General features: G+C 37.8%; 2 protein-coding genes across 3 annotated transcripts; both read left to right on the forward strand.

The window, feature by feature from the left end:
* Positions 1-669: 669 nt before the first annotated feature.
* LOC146695563 (peroxisomal N(1)-acetyl-spermine/spermidine oxidase-like) lies at positions 670-9,059 on the forward strand. Its single transcript, XM_085477828.1, has 10 exons — positions 670-1,193; positions 2,187-2,363; positions 2,476-2,606; positions 2,697-2,884; positions 4,451-4,632; positions 4,840-5,009; positions 5,261-5,346; positions 5,460-5,572; positions 6,949-7,103; positions 7,629-9,059. The coding sequence occupies exons 1-10, from the start codon at positions 1,040-1,042 to the stop codon at positions 7,758-7,760; spliced, it is 1,488 nt and encodes a 495-aa protein (XP_085333954.1). The 5' UTR covers positions 670-1,039; the 3' UTR covers positions 7,761-9,059.
* A 537-nt stretch (positions 9,060-9,596) lies between these two features.
* Positions 9,597-16,319, forward strand: LOC146695564 (peroxisomal N(1)-acetyl-spermine/spermidine oxidase-like). Of its 2 annotated transcripts, XM_085477826.1 has the most exons (10): positions 9,597-10,149; positions 13,181-13,357; positions 13,857-13,987; positions 14,088-14,275; positions 14,464-14,639; positions 14,790-14,959; positions 15,139-15,224; positions 15,340-15,452; positions 15,582-15,736; positions 15,819-16,319. In XM_085477826.1, exons 1-10 carry the CDS (start codon positions 9,996-9,998, stop codon positions 15,969-15,971), a joined length of 1,503 nt encoding a protein of 500 aa, XP_085333952.1. In that variant the 5' UTR covers positions 9,597-9,995; the 3' UTR covers positions 15,972-16,319. The 2 variants fall into 2 exon arrangements, with proteins under 2 accessions (XP_085333952.1, XP_085333953.1); XM_085477827.1 differs by lacking the exon at positions 13,181-13,357.
* Positions 16,320-21,359: the final 5,040 nt, after the last annotated feature.

Here is a 21,359-nt window from a genome sequence, read left to right on the forward strand (position 1 = left end):
GGTAAAATCATACCTGTAGAGCAAACGCTGCGGACACAGCAGCAGTTTTAAAAAAGATTTTAAGATTAATTTTTTTGCTCCTCTCACTCTAGCAGTTGAGCTGCCTCACTCTAGCCCCAACATTCCGTCCCATACACACCCATTATAAACTCTGAAACGGGTGAAAAAACATCATGAAACTTAAACTGGAACTGAAGAAAAAGTATAATAGATATTGAAAAGATAAATACAAGTTGAATAGTTGAATGTCTTGTCTTTGTTTTAAAGTTTGAATGGTGGCTCTATGTCAATGTATGTGGAAGTAGTAAGAGTTTAAAAATGAGTAAGTTGAATGAGGATTTGAAGGGTCTCCCCATTGAAATACATTATAAATTTTTGTTGAATAAAGTTGAATAAAATTAAAAATATAAATGTTAAAAATATGAAAAATAGAAGCAGTGTTGTCCAAAAGAATAGGAATCTAACGGTGTTTGAATGGTTTTTCTAAGTTGAACGGTTTTGAAGGAGTAGGCTTTCAAAAAACGTACGGAATAGATAATAATAATAAAATAGAATAATAATAAAGATTCGAATAACAATACTGTGAATGCTTTTCAAGCATTCACACTAATAATAATAAAGATTAGAATAACAATACTGTGAATGCTTTTCAAGCATTCACACTAATAATGAATACAGCAAGAGAGGCACAGACAGCGGCTGTAGTGGGCGCTTTTCATTTCCTTTAACACTCTGTTTCACTTCAGCTCTTTGTATTACGTAACTTCAGTCTTGTCCACGGCTGGCTGAGTAGCCCACTCACCTGTAGCCTGCCGCCTATTTTCGACACTGCCTCCATCGACAACAGACCCTCTCTGCAGGTAGACGTGCCGTCCACGGACTGCCAACGCGTTACCGCTACTATATAATGTACACCGATATATAAGTCACACCCCACTGTATGCTCGAGTCACACTGCATCTTATTTCATACACGCCCCGAGGTGAAGTTGAGATAAAGCTGTGAGAGCGACAGTCCTACAGTTCGATGCGAACCAAGGATGGCGACGAGTGCGGACCCAAAGATAGTTATAATAGGATGTGGAGTATCGGGTATAGCAGCGGCTCACCGGCTTGTCAAAGCTGGATATGGTCATGTGCGGATACTTGAGGCGACTGGAAGAAGCGGGGGACGAATAAAAACAGCAACTCTGGGTAAGTTTATATGTAGTTTCTGTTTTAGTCAGTTTCGTCTTTACACTGTCAGAAAATCAGAAACCAACTAAATTAAATCCTTAGTAAGAACAACATTAATTTCTAAGTGTGAGCATCTTTATTGCAGACAATCTAGGAGGATAAGCGATCCAACATGTTCTTGTCTCTTTCAATCACCTGCTGCTGTCAGCATCTTCTGTTGTACTTATTCTCAGTTTCAGTGCTTGGACTGTTGTGCAGCTTTCTGATGTTTTCCGAATGGTGAAACAACACAAAAATGATGCCAGTGCATACAGACACCTCACATTAAAGTTTTTACAGGACACTATGCAGTGCCGTGAAAAACTAAGTGCATCTTAGCAACCAGGTGCTGTGAAAGTCTGGATGAACCTCACCACACAAAAAAAAAGGGTTTTGGCAGTCCGCTGTAGGCATGTGACCCGGGCACCTTGCAGTCGTTGAGTCGATCTCTGTATGCCAAGGTATTCTAAAGTCAAATGTGAGTGTCTGTCTGACAAGCTAAAGCTTGGCCCAAAGTAGGTCAGACAACAGGATCGTGATCCCAAGCACTAAAGCGGAATAGCTGAAAAAGAAAATAATTGAGGTGCTGCAATGTCTAAGTCAAATTCCAGGCCTCAACACGATTGAATGTGGGACCTTAACAGAGCTGTGCTTTAATGGATGCCCACCAACCTCAATAAACCGAAGCAACATTGTAAAGAAGAGTTGGCCAAAGTTCCTCCACAAAGACGTGAGAGACTACTAAAGTCATGCAGTAAAGAATAACTTATAGTTATTGCTGCTACAGGTGGTTCTTCCAGCTGTTGACTCATGGGGTGTGTTTAGTTTTTCTCAGAATTACAAAGAGTTAACCTGATCTACTAGTACAACGGCCTCCCATCATCAAGATAATTATGCTGTCAACTTAATCTTTGGTCAGTTTACTGTCATTGTGCAAGTAAATGTACACAAAGACTTGTTTTTCTTTGACAGGTAGCACTATTACAGAGATTGGTGCGGCTTACATCCATGGCCCATCTGAGGAGAACCCATTGTTTTGTCTGTCTCGTGACTATGACCTCCTGCCTCCAGAAGCCCTCACTCCAAAGAACCAGGCCGTAGACGTGGATGAAGATCCTCCCTTGGTCCCCAACTGGTTCAGCAGTTCAGGTGACCAGACATAGTAACACAAGTGTACTTCAGCACATCGCATCATCGTGTATATTAATAGCGTGCTTGGTAAGCTGTGATTGTTATTACAACTTTAAATTCTGTCCCAAAGGTCAGAGGCTGAGTGCAGAAAGCATGGAACCAGCTGAGGAGCTGTTTCGTGAGATTTTAGATAACACTTCACAATTTCAAAATCGCAAAAACACATCCTGGGAGAGTGTAGGACATTTCATGCGAACAAAGGTACATTGTTTTGAATTATGCTTGTTGCTGATGATATAAAAAGCTGTAAAGAAAAAAATCTGTTTTGTTGAAATTTGGCATTTTGTGCAGGCGCAGAACCAAGCAGCGGGAAGGTGGAAAGATGAGGATGAAACCACTAGGCAGCTGCTTCTCTCTGCCTTCAGTACTATGCTGAAGTTTGAGTGCTGTGGAAGTGCGACTCATAGCATGGATGACATAGACCTGGCAGGCTTTTCTATGTATAAGAGCCTACGTGGCGTGGACTGCACGCTTCCAAGGTTTGTGCATCATTGTATGCATAAAGGGTGTTAACATAAATGCCATTCATTTACTTGTCATTTGCTCACCTGTAGCAATTTAAGTTTATGCCTTCACCACCAAGTGCTGTCAAAGAGTAAAGCTGCATTGATTAATACTGAGTTATTAAAGTGGCAGTGATTTAGATCCTTAGTCCTTTAGATTGTTTCTTTTATTTACTCCTCTGATCAGCCTGTGTGAGAACCTTCTGTGGTTTTTATTATAGCGATTAGCTAATTATTATTTATTCATTTATTGTCTAGTTTTACAAGAACAAAGCTAATTTATCCACAATAAAGACTAAGACAATGAAATACAGGCACCTTGATGTCTGTAAGTACGCACTAAATAAATAGAAAATGCTCTTGACTGCTCCAGTTTCACCCAGTTAATCTTTATAATTTGTTATTTATTCACTACAGATTATATTTAAAGTAGCCAGACAGGATCCATGGACATGTGCTTGAGCTAACTCTTAGACATATTTGGCACTCTGCCATATTAAAGGTCATGGGCCTGATTTCCATTCGCTGCACCTTAATTCATTTAGAGAATCACTAACCACGACTAAGTCTTGAAAGACTATGAAAAAACCAGGAGCACATGCTGAAACAACTTTAAGCTAGCACGGGGCTGTCACAGAAACACAAAGCAGGAGATGAAGCATAGCTGAATATGTTTCTAAACCAACTTCATTCTAAGCCAAAGACTAGAAAATATGATGAAGCATATCTTCCCTTTGGCTTCACCTGCACAAGGCATTTTTTGAAAAATGTATTGATAGCAATGTTGAATATTATTACACAGGAAAAAAAAACAACTACATGTAAAATAATTACACCGTGACGCCTCTGCCTTGTAAATGGAGTGACAGTAACTGTGTGTGTATGTAAGCCTGTAAAAACTGAAGATAGTCAGATTAACAGTAACAGTATTTCGTCTCTATCCGCCATTCTGTAAATCAGCTCATGTAAACAATAACGTGGCGCACAGCGTGACGTGAAAAAAAGGCACATACCTTTGAGGTTGCGTGGCGACGTAAAGGCAAAAAAAGAGTTTTAAAAAATCTCAGTTTTCGGTGATTGGAAACGCCGTTTACGTGTGGACGAAACAGCTGCGTTTTCAAAAATACCCGTGTAGGTGTGGACGCAGTGTAAAAGAGTTAGTAGTTTATTTTATTACTACCTGTCATTTTTAATTGTTTACTAAATGTTTGAGGTGTAAAATAAACCGCAATGGAGCAAAATAAGGGTGTGTGTGGTTGGAGGATGTCTTTGTGTGTGTGTGTGTGTGTGTGTGTGCGTGCGTGCGTATGCGCGCGAACATTTTTCTTGTAAAACAAAGGGGGGCCTAGCAAAAAATGTTTGGGAACCACTGCTCTAATCTAATGAACCTCAATAGTAAGCGGTGAGTCAAGTTTTGCACACTTCATGGACACTCATCATCACTTTGTCATTGTCAACAGCTATGATTATCACATCAAATATAAAATACAAATGTACTACAGATGCTGCATTGTGGTCATCTTAATGTATCTTATCTTGCAGAGGATTTGAGCGCCTAATCGAGAACTTGATGTCTGAACTCCCCTCTGATTTGGTGACCTACAATTGCCCTGTGAGCTGTGTCCACTGGAGCAACACAGAGTGTGGCTCAAGTCCTGTGACGGTTGAGTGTGAGAATGGCGAGAGGATTTCTGCTGATCACGTTATTGTCACTGTGCCTTTAGGTAAACTTCTTTTCATATACTTCATCCTGTTTTTCATATCTCTGCATGAAATTGATTAATTGTAAATTCCGTGCTACGACCAATGTCAGAGCTTAATCTTAATGGCGGGGTTTTGGTAGTGTCACTTTAACAATGGAATACAGACCAAGTTAGATTTAACCCTCTGCTGCAGTTTATGCAATTTTTAATACGTTTTCTTTTTGTCAGGATATCTGAAGAAGCACCACTCCTCTCTGTTCTACCCTCCTCTCCCGGCCCACAAGCTGAAGTCGATCGAGACACTAGGATTTGGAACATGTGACAAAATATTTGTGGAGTTTGAATCGCCGTGGTGGGATGCTGATTGTGAAATCATCTACCTCGTGTGGGAAGACGAGGTTTGTAATACAGCAGCCAGAATAGTTTCATAAGTATGTACCGAACCTGTCTTAATAACAGGTTGACAGATATTTTTAAACTTTGTTGCACAATTTTAAAGATATGAACCTGTTTCTTTGTTTTTATGTATATGATGCAATAAAATATCTCAGAAATGTTGCCTAGTAAGGGTAAAACAATAGAGACATTGTGTGAACTTGTGTTTTAGAGCCAGAGATCAGAGAGGACATAAACCCTTTTGTGTTTTCAGGAGACTGTGTCAGACCAAGTGTCAGATGTGAGTGAATCCTGGATAAGGAAGTTGGTGACATTCACTGTGCATAAACCTTCTGAAACGTAAGTGACATGTTAATCTGAGAGACCATTAATGATTTTTCCCTCCTATAAAGTTTCCTTTGCAATTCAAACCAGCATTCTGACTTCTCTTGTTGATTAACACAAACTCTCAGGGGTAGCCATGTTCTCTGTGGTTGGATTTGTGGCCATGAGGCAGAGTATATGGAGACACTTCCTGAGGAGGAAGTGAGAGAGTCAATCACAAACCTCGTCCGTACATTCACAGGTAAGTTTTATATCTGATCTAAACCTTATAGCTCTTTCCTCTATAGCATAATTAAAGATAAAAAATAAATATCAAAGAGACTAATGATTAAAATTAAAGGTTGTTATACCTAAGAAAACTTCTCTGTATGCACAAGCATCACAACAGTTCAATTTTTCGTTAGAAATCTATAAAACATCTCATTGTTATAGGAATAAAACAAGTTCAGGTAATAAAGAGTATATATGCAGATATAATGGCATTAAATTGAGCAGCAAACGTGTATGACTATTACCTAAATATCTTTATGTCTTACAGCAATAAGACTGAGTTTGTGGTTGAACCTGCTAATATGATGTTGGCACAAATTGTATTTATATTTTAAAAATCTGATAGTCATCACACTCTTACTTATATATAACATATTAGTATTGGGAAAATAGTTCAGTATAGATTTATGAAACCAGGTCAGATTGCAGAGTTTATCCTCTGATGTTGACATGCCCAAAACAGGCCACTGTGCAGATGACAATTGATTGTAGAAAACTATGCAGCTATTTTCCTCGACTGAAACCTTCTAGTGCAGAAATGTACATGTTAGACCGAGTATTGAATAGGTATTGAATGGGCACCATTAAGGTAGAAGCTACCTGGTTTGTGCCCAAGAAAACACACAAATCGCCTGGACACTACGTCAGGAAGGGCACCCATAATAATCTGTCAACTCAAATATACAGAGCTGCCTAATGTGGTAACATGTTTTGGAAAGGGGAGCATCTAAAAGTAGCTTGAGTAGCAAGAAATATTCTTCTCAGATAATTGATCCATAATTGATCCAGCTGCTGCTTTTTAATAAACCAGAATGGGGTGTCACAACCCAGCTCAAAGGACGTGACAAGCAAGTGGGAGACCACACACAGGCTTTTAAAGGCTGTAAGATATTTTTAATGAAATAAGGTAAAGAAACTTAAACACAAGTTAAATAATACAACAGCCATAACTGAAGAACAAAATGAACATAATGAGTGACAGACAAAGAGAGACAGCCATGGTTCAGTCAAGGTGTCTTTATACACTGGGACTGGCCTGCTCAGGTGTGCTGCATCTATAACTGGGTCAGCTCTACCTACCTGCAAGAAACAGGCAACAAGAAAACAAGAACACAAGGCCACCCCACTGGCTGTCACAGGGGGCATATTGGAGGGGCAGGCTGTATAAGGCACTGCCTGCTGAAATGAGCTAGCAAATAGTTACTGATATACAGTATTCAAGTCCTAAAAAGCTGTCATACATAGAGGGAAGGCTTTAATATGTAGTAAAAGTAATTTATTTATATCTGTTTTTTTTATATATTTTCTGAAGTTGTTGAGCCTTGGTTATTTCATATTTGTGTGTAGGAAACGATACCATCACACCAAAGAGAATCCTGTGTTCCCGGTGGTTCACTGATCCCTGGACATACGGTTCCTACTGTCACCCAGCCATAGGCTGTACAGCCAAGGACCTGAAGAACATGATGGAACCTCTGCCTTCACAGGAAACTCTGTCACAGGTACAGAACGTCTTGAGCCACCGCTAATATTTTTCTTCCAAGGAGCCAGACTTTCATGTCATTTTTCTAAAGTGGTCTTGAGTAAGAGTTCTCCAGGCTTTTTTGAATGTCTTTAAAAATGTTCAGTCCAGTCCTTGTACCTGACCATTTTCAGAGGAGTGTTTTGTCCATTAAAATCCATTTTAAAAAGTATCCTTTAGCGCTTTGTTACTAGCAGCCTGTTGGAAAAAAATGCATCATTTGTTCACATTTGTTTATTCAATCTATAAAAACTGCCAGTGATAACACAGTTCAATTCAATTCAATTTTATTTATATAGCGCCAAATCACAACACAGTTTGATAAGAATTGCTAGTAGAAAACGTGACATATCTTGGCATGGTGTGCAGCAGATGAACTATTAGTAAATCAAGTGAGTCATATTGCCCAGGGAAGTACTGACTTCTGTTACTTTATAGTTATACAGAAAGTGACATAATATAACCTTGAAAAATGTTTCTCACTTTTACTGCTTGTGTGTTTCAGCCCCTGCAGGTGTTGTTTGCTGGAGAGGCGACCCATCCTTGCTTTTACTCCACCGTCCATGGAGCAATTATTACTGGGTGGAGAGAAGCGGATAGACTCATCACTCACTACTGGGCTTCTGTTAGCCCATGAATTCCCTGTAATATAAGAAATTTAAAGATAAAGACTTTTCTTTTAGCTTTTTTTTTTTTAAACTAAAAAACAATCAGATAAGTCTTTTATCTTTTCTGACTGCTCTTTAGTCAGATAAGATAAAAGACAAATCTTATCTGTGTCTTATCTGGTGACACTGAGTAATCATAGTGGTTGTCTTTTGGCACTAAAAACCACAGTGCTGAATATGGGAAAAAAGAGGGCTTGTGGCATAGTTATGTTGTAATCTGGAGTTCCACTCCTTATCTAGGTTTAAAGGTTGACGCATTACATTATACATTAGTCATTGCTAACATGTTGCCAAGGGAACTTTTACTGGTGGAGTTGTTGGTAATATTAATGCAAGTAAAATTATGTTTTTGTTGTGATTTTAAAAATAAGAATATGCATAAACTGAATCAATGCCAACAATTTTAATAAAAAATATCAAAGAATAAGAGCACTGAACAATTTTAGTGTATTATGAACAAATAAGACACAGTTATGCATGGTCAACCATGGCATACCATAAAAACGACAGGTAGATCACACGTGACTTAATCGCTACAGGCAAGCAGTAGTTGGGCAGGTGCTTGGATAAAATTTGCTAAGCAAAGCAGGTACAATAGAACAAATACAAATGGCAGGCAAAGTAGCAGGAAGTTATTGAAAAGTGGGTCAGTGTGGCGTGGGGTTAGTGATACAACCCTTAGTGAGTGTGACTGAGGAAGGAATTGATTAAAAATGGGAAAACTTGCAGGTATGGATGAAGTAAGCTAGATAAAAAGTACACCAAATAATAGCTTTATTTTCCATAGAGGAAATATCCATACATAAATGCATTCCCTGGACATTGCAACTATTTTGCAATGATTAATAAGCACAAATCAAAGTCCAAATCATCTGTTTTAAACCACAATCAGGACACATGCTATGTAGTTGCTTGTGTGTTTTTTGTCTTTCTATAGAATAAAAAGACCACAAATATAATGTGTGATTCAGATGCAGAATAGTTCATTTCCTCAATAGGGAGAACACCAAATCATTGAAACATTACATTAAACACAAAATAATGATATATTTGCATTTTCTAAAGGACCGCGGTCCTCCTAATATTTCGAATTATGTAATGATTTTGTTTCAGTTTATGCAAACATAATTTATTAGATTCCCTATAATAAAACTTAAGTAAATGACAGGAGATGCACTTTGCTTTACTTGTCACAAGTGGACAAAAGGGCTCTATCCAGGTTTGTGATTGTGTTTTTAATTAATAAATAAAATCAAACATGGACACATTGTAGTGTATTTACTGTGTTTATTTATGCAAGTAAATTAATGTCTACTTTTTTCTCCCCCTGTGTTCACCTTATGAGGTCACCAAATACTCTTGTCTTTATTGGTTTATGCATAAAGAGCAGGAACTTTCTCACTTGCACCTCCACAAAGGTGTTTTTCTTTTCTGTACTAGAAGCACCAAGGTTAATCATAAACCAGGATTACCAGGATCCAGGTGCATTCTAGGGCACCCAGGCGTTTCAGGCTTTCTGTCATCTGAAATGAAAATGTTAGTATGTTATATAGATCAAAATACCAGCTAACTGTAAGAACCTTGATGTCAGTCCTCTGTTTGAAAATACATTGTCTGCTCTCTAATACTCTGAAGTTTAATACTGAAAAACTGCAGTAAGGATACAACTTTAATTATTAACTGACAAGTGAAGTCTTTGTGTTTTGGAAATACAAATACATTTCCTCAAAGTCACCAAATAAAATATTCAATGTGTAATGAAGTGTATTTTATTTAAGAAAGCCACTAAAGACAAAGTAGCTCTCTATGAATATATAAGGTGATGTCATGTGATCAGCTTTAGGGAGGCATGCAAACTTTTCTTCTGTCAGCTCATCTGTCTCTATCTCTCTGTCTCAACAAAGCTTTTTTTTGGAGGAGTGACCACTCCTTACAAAGAAAATAACTTTAAATTTTAAGTTATTAAGTTACAATTTTGAAACCTGAAATTTTGGCTTATTGATAATATATTATAATGTAAACATATTTTCAATGTATTTTATTTATAATGGCGAGAATAACTTTCCATGTAGTCAAGCTTTCTAGGGAAAATCGGAAAATGGACTTTATTCTGAAAATCTTGACCGGAAGAATTTTTGTTCGCAGCTGGGGGGGTTTTTCGCTCCACTGAAGGACACAGCTGCGGTTCACCGTTGTTGCCAGACATGGGTGGACACAGAGACGCGAAAGTAGTGATCATAGGATGTGGGATAGCTGGTATAGCAGCAGCACAGAAACTGGTGAAAGCTGGTTTTCATCATGTGCGGATACTGGAGGCGACAGGAAGAAGCGGAGGACGAATAAAAACAGGAAGGATCGGTGAGTAACATGCACTTAGGGCTTTTTCAGTCAATCTGCAGTTTTTTAAATTCTGGTGTCCGCAAATTACAAACACACAATTCATTTTCTTGTCATGATGGCAAGCAACAGTGTAAAGTTTTTTTTTTTTATTTCCTCACACTGCACTTTCATGTTGGATGTGATTGGATGACCTAAAGTGAAAGCGCAGCATACAGATGCATGCCAGGGATATGATAGAAGGACTTTGGATACTACGTTAGAGAGGACACCTTATAGCACAGCTGTATAATGAGTTGAACTCTGGCAGAAACTTACACATTGCATAACCGTAATGTATAGCTCCTCCAAGCGTCATAAAGTGGTGTGTAGCAAAGGTTTTGTGGACCCATATGAAGGATTCGTAAGAGAGGAAAGCGAAGTAAAGAAAGAAGCCTTACTGCTGTAAACTGTTCAAAATACAAGATGCAAATAATTTGGAGCAATATGCTGCTACCATTCTGCAACTGACTGGATCAAGTTGGTAATGACATTCAATATGTTTTTGATAATACAGTAACTAAGAGTGATAAATTACTGAAAGCCACATTTAACAGAAATTAATATTTAACTGTTACATTTGAGTTCAGTAACCTTTCTGTTCTATAGGAATATAACTAGATTACAACCAACTGGCAGCCGGTTGAGTCCCCTCGATTTGTGCTAACTGACAAAGTCTCATTCAAACCGATTGAAACATGGCAGGAGTTTGTCTACATTTATAAATTAGACAGCTATTATATGAAACCTTCAACAATGTCTCCTAGAGTGATTGGACTCAATCCAAGTCAGACTATAACTGTTTGCAGAAAGGTTGCCTTCTATAAGGTGAGATTATTCATAGCATCCCCAGAGTATTTTAGTTTATCGATACTATGCCCTATCAATTTTCCCCCGATCTTTGTCAGGTATTTACCAAAAAGTGATTGCAGGAATTTTTTTTAGAAATGACTTGTTGGTTTGGTTTTTGGTGAAATTAACATCACTGTTATGTTTCCATCACTTTGAATACATATTTTCAGGGCCTGAAAAGAACTAGATATTTTATATATGTAGATACAATAGGTAGAGGTAGGTAGGTAAAGTAAAGTAAAATAGGTAAAGGTAGAATCATGAAGATACTTGAAAAACAGGCCATTTCTTTGAGATATCTATCTATCTATCTATCTATCTATCTATCTATCTATCTATCTATCTATCTATCTATCTCTCTCTCTCTCTCTCTCTCTCTCTCTCTATATATATATATATATATATATATATATATATATATATATATATATATATATATATATATATATATATATATAGATAGATAGATAGATAGATAGATAGATAGATAGTCACGGTTCTGGGTCCGTTGGACCCAGCAATTGAGTTTATTATGTTTTGGTTTACTTTTGCATCATGGATTATTCTTTATGTTTCTCTGGTACTTTGTGTTTCAGTTATCTTGGTGTTTTGGATTTGTCAAGAGATTTTTGTTTTTATATAATTTGATCAGCTTCATGAAATGTGTTTTTCTGTTGTTTAAGCAATCTAAACGTCTATGTGACTTTTCACCTAATAACTTTTGATGAACTTATTCAGCTACTGAACCATTTCCTCTTTTTGAGAACAGATGTAGAAAAGGGAAATAACCCGTTGCTTTTAGTACACTCTGTACAAAGTGTAGACAAGAAACTGCAGAGCATGTTTTTAATAGAAGTGAAACTATAATCTTAAGTGTGTGCTGATTCTGAGTGACGTTGTTATTTTTGTACACACACACACACACACACACACACACAGACATGTATAAAATAAAGGAACGCAGGCAGCAGTGTGCAGTTGCAGGGTGCGTTTGCTGCTGCCCACGCGTGTAAAAACGACTGCAGTCTCTGTGTTTTCTAACTCGGGTGTCTTAGCTGAAGAATTACAGGGTGATTTAAAGAAATCCCCTGTCAGGATTGTTTTCTCATTCTCTTGTTGTGATGATGATGATGATGATGTTTATTATTAGAGTTTCATGTTTCTGTTTATCCATGTTTTAGGAATTGTGGTTTCATGTATTATTTTCTGTCCGTGTCTTTTAGTAGTGTTTCATGTTTTCTGTTTTATTGTGAAAGTCGTTGTCTTAGGTTAGTGTGTGCAGCTTTGTTCCCCCCTGTCTCGTTAGCCCTGATCTCTCCCAGCTGTGTCTCCCTCCTGTTGCCCATTCCCTCATTACTACCCTGTGTATATAAGCCCTGTGTTTTCCCATGCTCGGTGTCGCGTCGTACCCTCAGATTATGCCTGTGTGTTTTTTGGTTTCTGTATTCGCGGCACTTCACGTTTGGTTTTCATGTCAGCAATAAAGCTGAGGTTTTGATTTACAATTCTGTGTTCGAGTCCTGCGCTTGGATCCTCCTCTCCGCCTGCCCGCACACAGAGCCCTGACATAGATAGATAGATATAGATATAACCCCTTCAGAAATCCAGTTTACTCCAGTCTGTTTACGAAGACATGTAAATTTAAAGGAAAAAAACACACACACAGAAACATTGGAAACCGCTCTTTGGCTGATGATCACTTTTTGGCACAATACCAGCAAATAATAGAGCACCAAACAGAGACAGAGATTTAACAAAAGGAGGCAGGACTTCAAGGACAACATAATTAAAAGAACAAAACACTTAACTAAGAACACTGGGACTCGGGATTATGACACCAAGGTCTGTAAATGATACTACTGTGTTAACTAATCTCACTATTGTTGTCTCTTAGGACAAAATTCATTCAACAATATACAACATAGTGTAGAAGAAACTAGACACATTTTAAAAATAGAAATACAATTAAAACCTGTTCCTATGTAACAGTATATTTGATCATGTGGTTAATAAAACAGTAGGCTGATTGGTTATCCAGCCAACCCTTGCCTATACCCTTGCCAGGCAGCTCTAATACAACAACAGCATGGCAAGAGTATATAATCCGATTATTAAAAGTTGTTTCCTTCTCTGCTTCTGGACAAAATCTTTTTACCTGTAGGTGATAAAATTGTTGAGATAGGAGCAAACTGGATCCATGGGCCGTGTGAGGAGAACCCGGTGTTTTGTCTGGCCCGTCAGTATGGGCTTTTGGATCCAGAAGCCCTCAAGCCGGAGAACCAGGCCTTGGATGTCAGAGGCCATCTTCCTTGGGTTCCCAGATTCTTCAGCAGTTCAGGTTCAAGGATGTTTTTATAAAGTGTATTTGTTGGTTTGATTGTTTTTTTAGATTAGTATTTTGATTAGTCTTACACATAACCTAATTACTGGGGCAGGGAAGGTACGTCAACCAAATGCAAAGTATTAATGCAAATAGACAAGGAAAAGGCAGAGGCTGTAAATCATCATTGTTTGCATGCTGGTGTCTTAACAGTGTGAATGGTGTGGCCAACAGCCACTGAGCTCTGCCATCAAGAGGTGATATAGTTAAAGAGTGAAAAAGTCCATGAGGAGTAGAGAATTCCCTTCATTTTATGAGGATGACTTCATGGAACAAATGGATTTTAAATTGATTTAAAAGATTCAGAGCATACTAAATCTGTCTTGGTCATCTTTATTGAATGGGAAGATAAAGTGTGAAACCAGCCTTCAAGAAGAGCTCTGAACTGGAGGAGAGGTTAAAAAAATGTAGAGAAGTCTAGATTTTCCTGACCAGTGTTCTTGTGTAACATCTGCAGGTCGGGAGCTGAACGCTGAGGACATCTTACCTGCTCAGAAATTGTTTTTGGAGCTGATAAATGAAAGTTCCGATTTTCAGAGTCAAAGAGGAGAACCCTGGCCCAGTGTGGGTGATTTCTTACGGGCACAGGTAAATTTCTGGCTGTGTTTTTATCCACAGCAAATCATTAGTGGCATCTAGATTCTCACATGGATTGTGGGTGTTTTTCTTTGCTTGTTATCTGGTGTAGGTGCAACAGCACGCAGCAGAGAAATGGAAAGATGTTGATGAAGCCACCAGATCTCTGCGACTCTGTGTGATCAGTAACATGTTGAAAGTCGAGTGCTGTGTCAATGGGACTCACAGCATGGATGAGGTCAGCATGGGGGCCTTTGGCCTATACAAGACTCTACCTGGACTGGACTGTACATTCCCAGGGTTCGTACTCCTGACTCTGCATTTACACTGTGCAAAAACAACCATTTATTTTGTTAGGGCAAACAAGCAAATACTCAGTCTTAATTATTGTCTTAGTAGATTAGTCAGCCTGTAATGCAATTTTTAATTTAATTCAGTAAATTGTTGCAGCACATATGACTTAATAGTTATGTCCTTTGTTTGTACAGTGGCTATGAAGGTCTAACCCAGAACTTGATAGAAGAGCTCCCTGCTGGTTTAGTGACCTACAATAAGCCTGTGCGCTGTGTCAACTGGAACAGCGCAAAGAGCGCAGAGCCCGTGATGATTGAGTGTGATGGCCAAAAGCTCGTTGCTGATCACGTTATAGTCACCGTGCCACTTGGTAAGTTTCACACGCATAAAATGCTGATTTATACCTCAGTGTATGAAGGTTTTATTACTTAATACATGCTCCCTTATTCACATAGGGTCACAAAAACAAGTACTTCCACATTGAGGCTCAGTGAATTTAAAGTTGTTGTCTTTTTGTCAGGATACTTGAAGAAGCACCACTCAACCTTGTTCCATCCTCCTCTCCCTCTGCACAAGCTGCTCTCCGTCCAGAGGCTGGGTTTTGGGACAAACAATAAAATATTTGTGGAGTTTGATTCACCGTGGTGGGATGCTGACTGTGAGGTCATCTTCTTCGTGTGGGATGATGAGGTGAGATTTCATAAAGGCATACTCAGCCACCTAAATAAAGATACTGTGCATGCTGTGTTGGATCTTAAACAGGAGTACATCAGCTCATATCTCTGTTTCAAAATGTTTGTAGGTTTATGCTGGTTGTTAGATTCTTTGCTAACGCTTGAATGTCTGTTTAATCCCTTTTCATACTTCAGGATGCTGTGGTGGACCAGGTGCCAGATGTGCAAACATCCTGGATAAAGAAGTTGTTTGGCTTCACTGTACTCAAACCCACTGAAAGGTCAACTGCTCACAAAATGCTAATGCTTGCCCAGCATTTTAGATTTGCACTGAGTGGTAAAAACATGCCAATTCGTACATTAACAGTGCAGTTCTGTGTGTGGTTTAATCTTCAGGCACGGTCACCTTCTCTGTGGCTGGATTTCTGGACATGAGTCAGAGTACATGGAAACACTGTCTGAACAGCAGGTCACAGATGCCATCACACAACTTATTCGCAGGTTTACAGGTGAGTCCAGACAGATCATAAGTAGTGAGAAATGCCAGATATTCCAGTGTCATTAGTTTCACAAGGACTTACAAAAGTCATTTTAGAAAGATATGTTTTGGGGTTTGTTTGTTTTTTTTGCATGTTTAGGGAACCCCATCATCACTCCAAGGAGAATCCTGCGCTCCCAGTGGTTTCACGATCCGTGGACGTGTGGATCCTACAGTAATCTTGGAAAAGGCTGTTCAGAGCAGGACCTGGACAACTTGATGGAGCCCCTTCCACCAAAAGGATCAAAATCACAAGTAGCTACATATTATGTTCACACTCAAACCACCAGAAACATCATTAAAGGTCTAACACTTCTTTCTAATTTGCCTCTTTCAGCCCCTGCAGGTGTTGTTCGCTGGAGAGGCAACTCATCACTGCTACTTCTCAACCGTCCATGGAGCTGTTCTCACCGGGTGGAGAGAAGCTGATAGACTTATCTCGCACTACTCACTCATTACTCCTTCTGAGTTTCCAAAGTCAAAGTTTTAAAAAATTGCTCTTTGCCACTAAAAAGCTCAAATTTACTATAATATAAAAATGTACTTCACTTTTGATGTGTTACATTATTTTTAAACAATGAAAATCAGAGTGAATATGAAGGCTTGCTGCTAACTTGAGGATGTTTAATGGGCCTCACTGGTACTTTCAACCAGTACAGGCAACACACACAGTGTGTAGAATAATGATGTGTTGACATGAATAATGGTTGTTAATACTGACTGTGCAAATTTGTCATTTGAGGACTGACGATAACTGACTGAACTTTCCTTTTGCAAACTCGAATTGTTGCGTTTGGACTGATTTTAATTAACTATGAATAAACTGTATTTTCTAGTGGATCGGCTTTTTGTGAATGTAATTTTTAGGAACTAAGCACATCTCCTGACATGATGCATTTTAAGGCAAATATTACAAGGTCCTTCACCTCAAAAATGCTAGAACAGCTTTAAAATATGACTTTTTAGCTGTTTTTTAAGCACGCTCACAGAGTCCACAGATCTCAGGCACAGAGGAGAGTTTGGGGCCTCAAGGATCTGCTGAGGATGTATGGATTTAAAGGTTCACTGAGGTAGGCTGGGGCTTGTCCATGAAGAGCTCTAGAGCAGCAGTAATGCATCTTCACCTGCTGCTAATTTGTAAAGTATAATATACTTTAACTTTTTAAGATTTTCTGCCTTTAGAATCATCAAAGTCCTTCTAAGTCTCATCATCCAATACCGTTTCAGATCACCAGTCAAATCTTAAAAAATAAATTCTAAAAAAGTTTGTTGATTGTAATATAGGGGTTCAACGGGGTGAAAATGTATCACCTCTTTGCAATCTTTTTAAATGATTTTGAGTATACAATGAATAGGTATTATAATGACTGCAAAATGAGTGATGATGATGCTGAGGTCTGTGTAAGACTTATTGTTCTTACGTATGCAGATGACACTGTAGTATTGTCAGACTCAGAGACAAAGCTATAGAAGCCTGTATACCTGTTCTGACTCGTCTCCCCAATGTGATGTTTGTGTAATTTCACTGCAGGCAACTGCAAGTGGCAAATAAAGGCTTCATCATAAGAAGAAGAAGACTTTAAATGCAGTAGAAAGATATTGTGTTGACTGGAAACTAAGTGTAAATTCTAATAAAAGTAAAGTTTTTGCAAGAGGTAAAGTAAGAAAATTCCATGACTTCAAATTTGGAATTTCTGTATTACAAGCAGTGGATCGTTATGCTTATCTTGGTGTCACATTTAATTACAATAACCACTTGAAAGGGCTATTAAGTCAACTGGGGCAGATTTGGAAAGCTCTATAGTTTGTTAACTAAAGCTAGAGATCTGGGATTATCTGTTGAAACTCAGTTACAGTTATTTAACCAGTTGCTCTTACCAGAGGCGTGGGACCATGAAGACATTTCATTAATTGAATCTTAAAGCAAGCATTTCAATATACAGGATTTTATTATTTATGAGAACATACCAGAGTGGTGAATGATAGCTATAAGACCACTTACTGAGATGAGTATATCTGATATTCTGAGACAAAATTGGAATTCCAAAATGTTTAATAATTTTGGAATTCCAATTTTTTCCAATAAATTACAGAATATTTCAACAAGAGATCAAACTGGAATAAAATTTGTGTAGTTTCTATTTTGTGTTATCTGGAAAAGGTTTAGATGCGGTGTTCCCAGTCATTATGGGTAGATTGTATGGAGTTATATGTACCAAATGTTTATGTGGACTTTGTAGATTAGGGAAACTTGGAGATGACTCTCATTACTTGTTTGAATTTAGTCATTTTAAGTTGCAAAAACAAACATGTCTGCCTGTGTATTTTAGGTTGAGACCAAATGTTTATAAGATGGAGAAGTTGTTTAATACTAAGAATATTGTTAAGGTGCGTAAACTTGCAAAATTTTATAAAGAAATTGTATATAAACGTGGATATGTGATTTGTTGGGAGAATGAAATATAGCCTAAAAGTCTGTACCAAAATAGGGTTTTTAAAGGCTTCCCCTTGAAATAATCTCCCTACCACCATCTTTGACACCGTCATCAGTTTTTATTCAATGACACGGAAGATTTTCTGCCCAGCTCAGGTGTTCCTGCAGGGGGCGGTAGCAACTTATACGAACCTGAAAAAAGTAGAAGAAGTCGTCTTCATGCCGGTGTGTCTGCCAGAAACTGATTGCCGTCCGCGGGAGCGCGCGCAGCTGCTTAAAGCCGCAGCGCCCGGATTACTTGCGTTGCCAGCTACTTCCGTGCAACTGATACAACGTGGGGGGAAAAAACCCAAACACATTTATGCCTTTGTTATTAGGCAAAGGTATGCATTTATGGAGCTTTAACGTTTCTTGTAACCGAATTATGACGCTTATCAGAAGGTTGCTTTCAGTGTGTAGCGCAGTCACGAATGACTACACGCATCACGATGGAATAATTAATGCCTACAGGTTTAGTATGTCTACTCTCGTTGTTCATATTTGTTATAAGACTGTCGAATAGTAGTTAAAACAATAAAGACCTATTGTGCCAGTATCACCATGACTCTTTCTTGTTTGTTCAGAATAACGACTGAGAACATGGCATTTTAGCGCTACCAAAAAGTGATTGTGGCCTATAACTTGTCACTGAAACAATATTTCGGCTTCAAACTTGTTGTATATATTCCAGAGGGGTTACATGTGATATATTATATCCCAAAAACTCTCCAAGAACTGCTGAATAACTTGTACAGGAACAATAAAACTGATAATATGCCATTTTCAAGCTGCCAAAAAGTGATTGTGGACTATAACTTGTCACTGAAACAATATTTCTGCTTCAAACTTGGCGGATGTCATTCAGAAGGGTCATATGTCAAATATTACATCTCAAACAGTCCCTTAGAAATGCTGAATAACCTGTAAAGGAACATTAACATTGATAATATGCCATTTTCAGCCTGCCAAAAAGTGATTGTGGCCTATATCTTGTCACTGAAACAATGTTTCTGCTTCAAACTTGGTGGATGTCATTCAGAAGGGTCCTATGTGACATATTATATCTCAAACACTCTCCAAGAACTGCTGAAAAACTTTTAAAATAACATTAATACCAATAATATGTCATTTTCAACCTGCCAAAAAGTGATTGTGGCCTATATCTTGTCAATGAAATACTATTTCTGCTTCAAACTTGCTGCATGTCATTCTGAAGGGTCCTATGTGACATATTATATCTCAAACAGTCCCTTAGAACTGCTGAATAACCATAAGGGAACAATAAAACTGATAATATGCAATTTCCAACCTGTCTGTGAAGGTTCTCAGTCATCCAGGTCATCGTAGTTTTTTTCAAAATTGTTGGATACGATCCAGAAGGGTTACATGTGATATATATTATATCCCAAACACTCTCCAAGAACTGCTGAATAACTTTTAAAAGAACATTAATACCGATAATATGTTATTTTCAACCTGCCAAAAAGTGATTGTGGACTATATCTTGTCACTGAAACAATATTTCTGCATCAAACTTGTTGGGTATCATCCAAAAGGGTTACATGTGACACATTATATCTCAAACAGTCTCTAAGGACTGTTGAATAACTATTAAAGGATCATTAATACCCATAATATGCCATTTTTGACCTGCCAAAAAGTGATTGTAGACTATAACTTGTCACTGAAATACTATTTCTGCTTCAAACTTGGCGGATGTCATTCAGAAGGGTCATATGTCAAATATTACATCTCAAACAGTCCCTCAGAACTGCTAAATTACCATTAAGGGAACAATAAAACTGACAATATGCAATTTTCAACCTACCAAAAAGTGATTGTGGCCTATATCTTGTCACTGAAACAATATTTCTGCTTCAAACTTGTTGGGTATCATCCAAAGGGATGATATGTGGCACATCATATCCCAAACAGTCTCTAAGAAATGCTGAATAACTTTTAAAGGATGCCATTTTCAGCCTGCCAAAAAGTGATTGCCGCCTATATCTTGTCACTGAAATACTATTTCTGCTTCAAACTTGCTGCATGTCATTCAGATGGGTCATATGTCAAATATTATATCTCAAACAGTCCCTTAGAACTGCTGAATAACTTGTACAAGAACAATAACACTGATAATATGCCATTTTCAAGCTGCCAAAAAGTGATTGTGGACTATAACTTGTCACTGAAACAATATTTCTGCTTCAAACTTGTTGGATACGATCCAGAAGGGTTACATATGATATATTATATCCCAAACACTCTCCAAGAGCTGCTGAATAACTTTTAAAAGAACATTAATACCGATAATATGTCATTTTCAACCTGTGCATAAAACGTCAAATTTCAAAAATGTTGTAATTCAAAAATAATACAAAAAAAGGATAATGGCCAAATGGAAACAGGTGGGAGGAGATCTGCTTAAACACATTAGGAACACCAAGTAATAGGAAAGACAAAACAAACGGTAATAAAAATGTCATTCCAATACAGCACTTATTAATTGAAACGAAAACCAAAAACAAATAACAATTACATCCAATTAAAGAAGAAACCACCAGTTAAACTAAACTAACAAATAGACCAGAAACAGGGGGTATAGCAGAAGCTCAACACCAGTAAACCATGGAACAACATATATATTAATTCTTTGCATACAGTAACTATACTAACATGTTAGGAAACACAAAATAATTGAATCATCCTACAAACAAATTGCAATCAAAGCTGAACTCTAATGTTGTGAACAACACAGAAACACACACAGCAACACGAACATAAATTAATGAATTAATAAACAAATTGAACAGGTTGAAAATGGCATATTATGGGTATTAATGATCCTTTAAAAGTTATTCAGCATTTCTTAGAGACTGTTTGGGATATGCTGTGCCACATATCATCCTTTTGGATGATACCCAACAAGTTTGAAGCAGAAATATTGTTTCAGTGACAAGTTATAGGCAGCAATCACTTTTTGGCAGGCTGAAAATGGCATATTATCAATGTTAATGTTCCTTTAAAAGTTATTCAGTATTTCTTAGAGACTGTTTGGGATATGATGTGCAACATATCATCCCTTTGGATGATACCCAACAAGTTTGAAGCAGAAATATTGTTTCAGTGACAAGATATAGGCCACAATCACTTTTTGGTAGGTTGAAAATTGCATATTGTCAGTTTTATTGTTCCCTTAATGGTAATTTAGCAGTTCTGAGGGACTAATTGAGATATAATATGTCACATAGGACCCTTCAGAATGACATGCAGCAAGTTTGAAGCAGAAATAGTATTTCATTGACAAGATATAGGCCACAATCACTTTTTGGCAGGTTGAAAATGACATATTATCGGTATTAATGTTCTTTTAAAAGTTTTTCAGCAGTTCTTGGAGAGTGTTTG

This window comes from Copadichromis virginalis, linkage group LG13, assembly GCF_057382275.1.
Source record: "Copadichromis virginalis isolate Kocher_CV1m ecotype Utaka linkage group LG13, C_Virginalis_male_GT1.1, whole genome shotgun sequence".
Taxonomy (NCBI): domain Eukaryota; kingdom Metazoa; phylum Chordata; class Actinopteri; order Cichliformes; family Cichlidae; genus Copadichromis; species Copadichromis virginalis.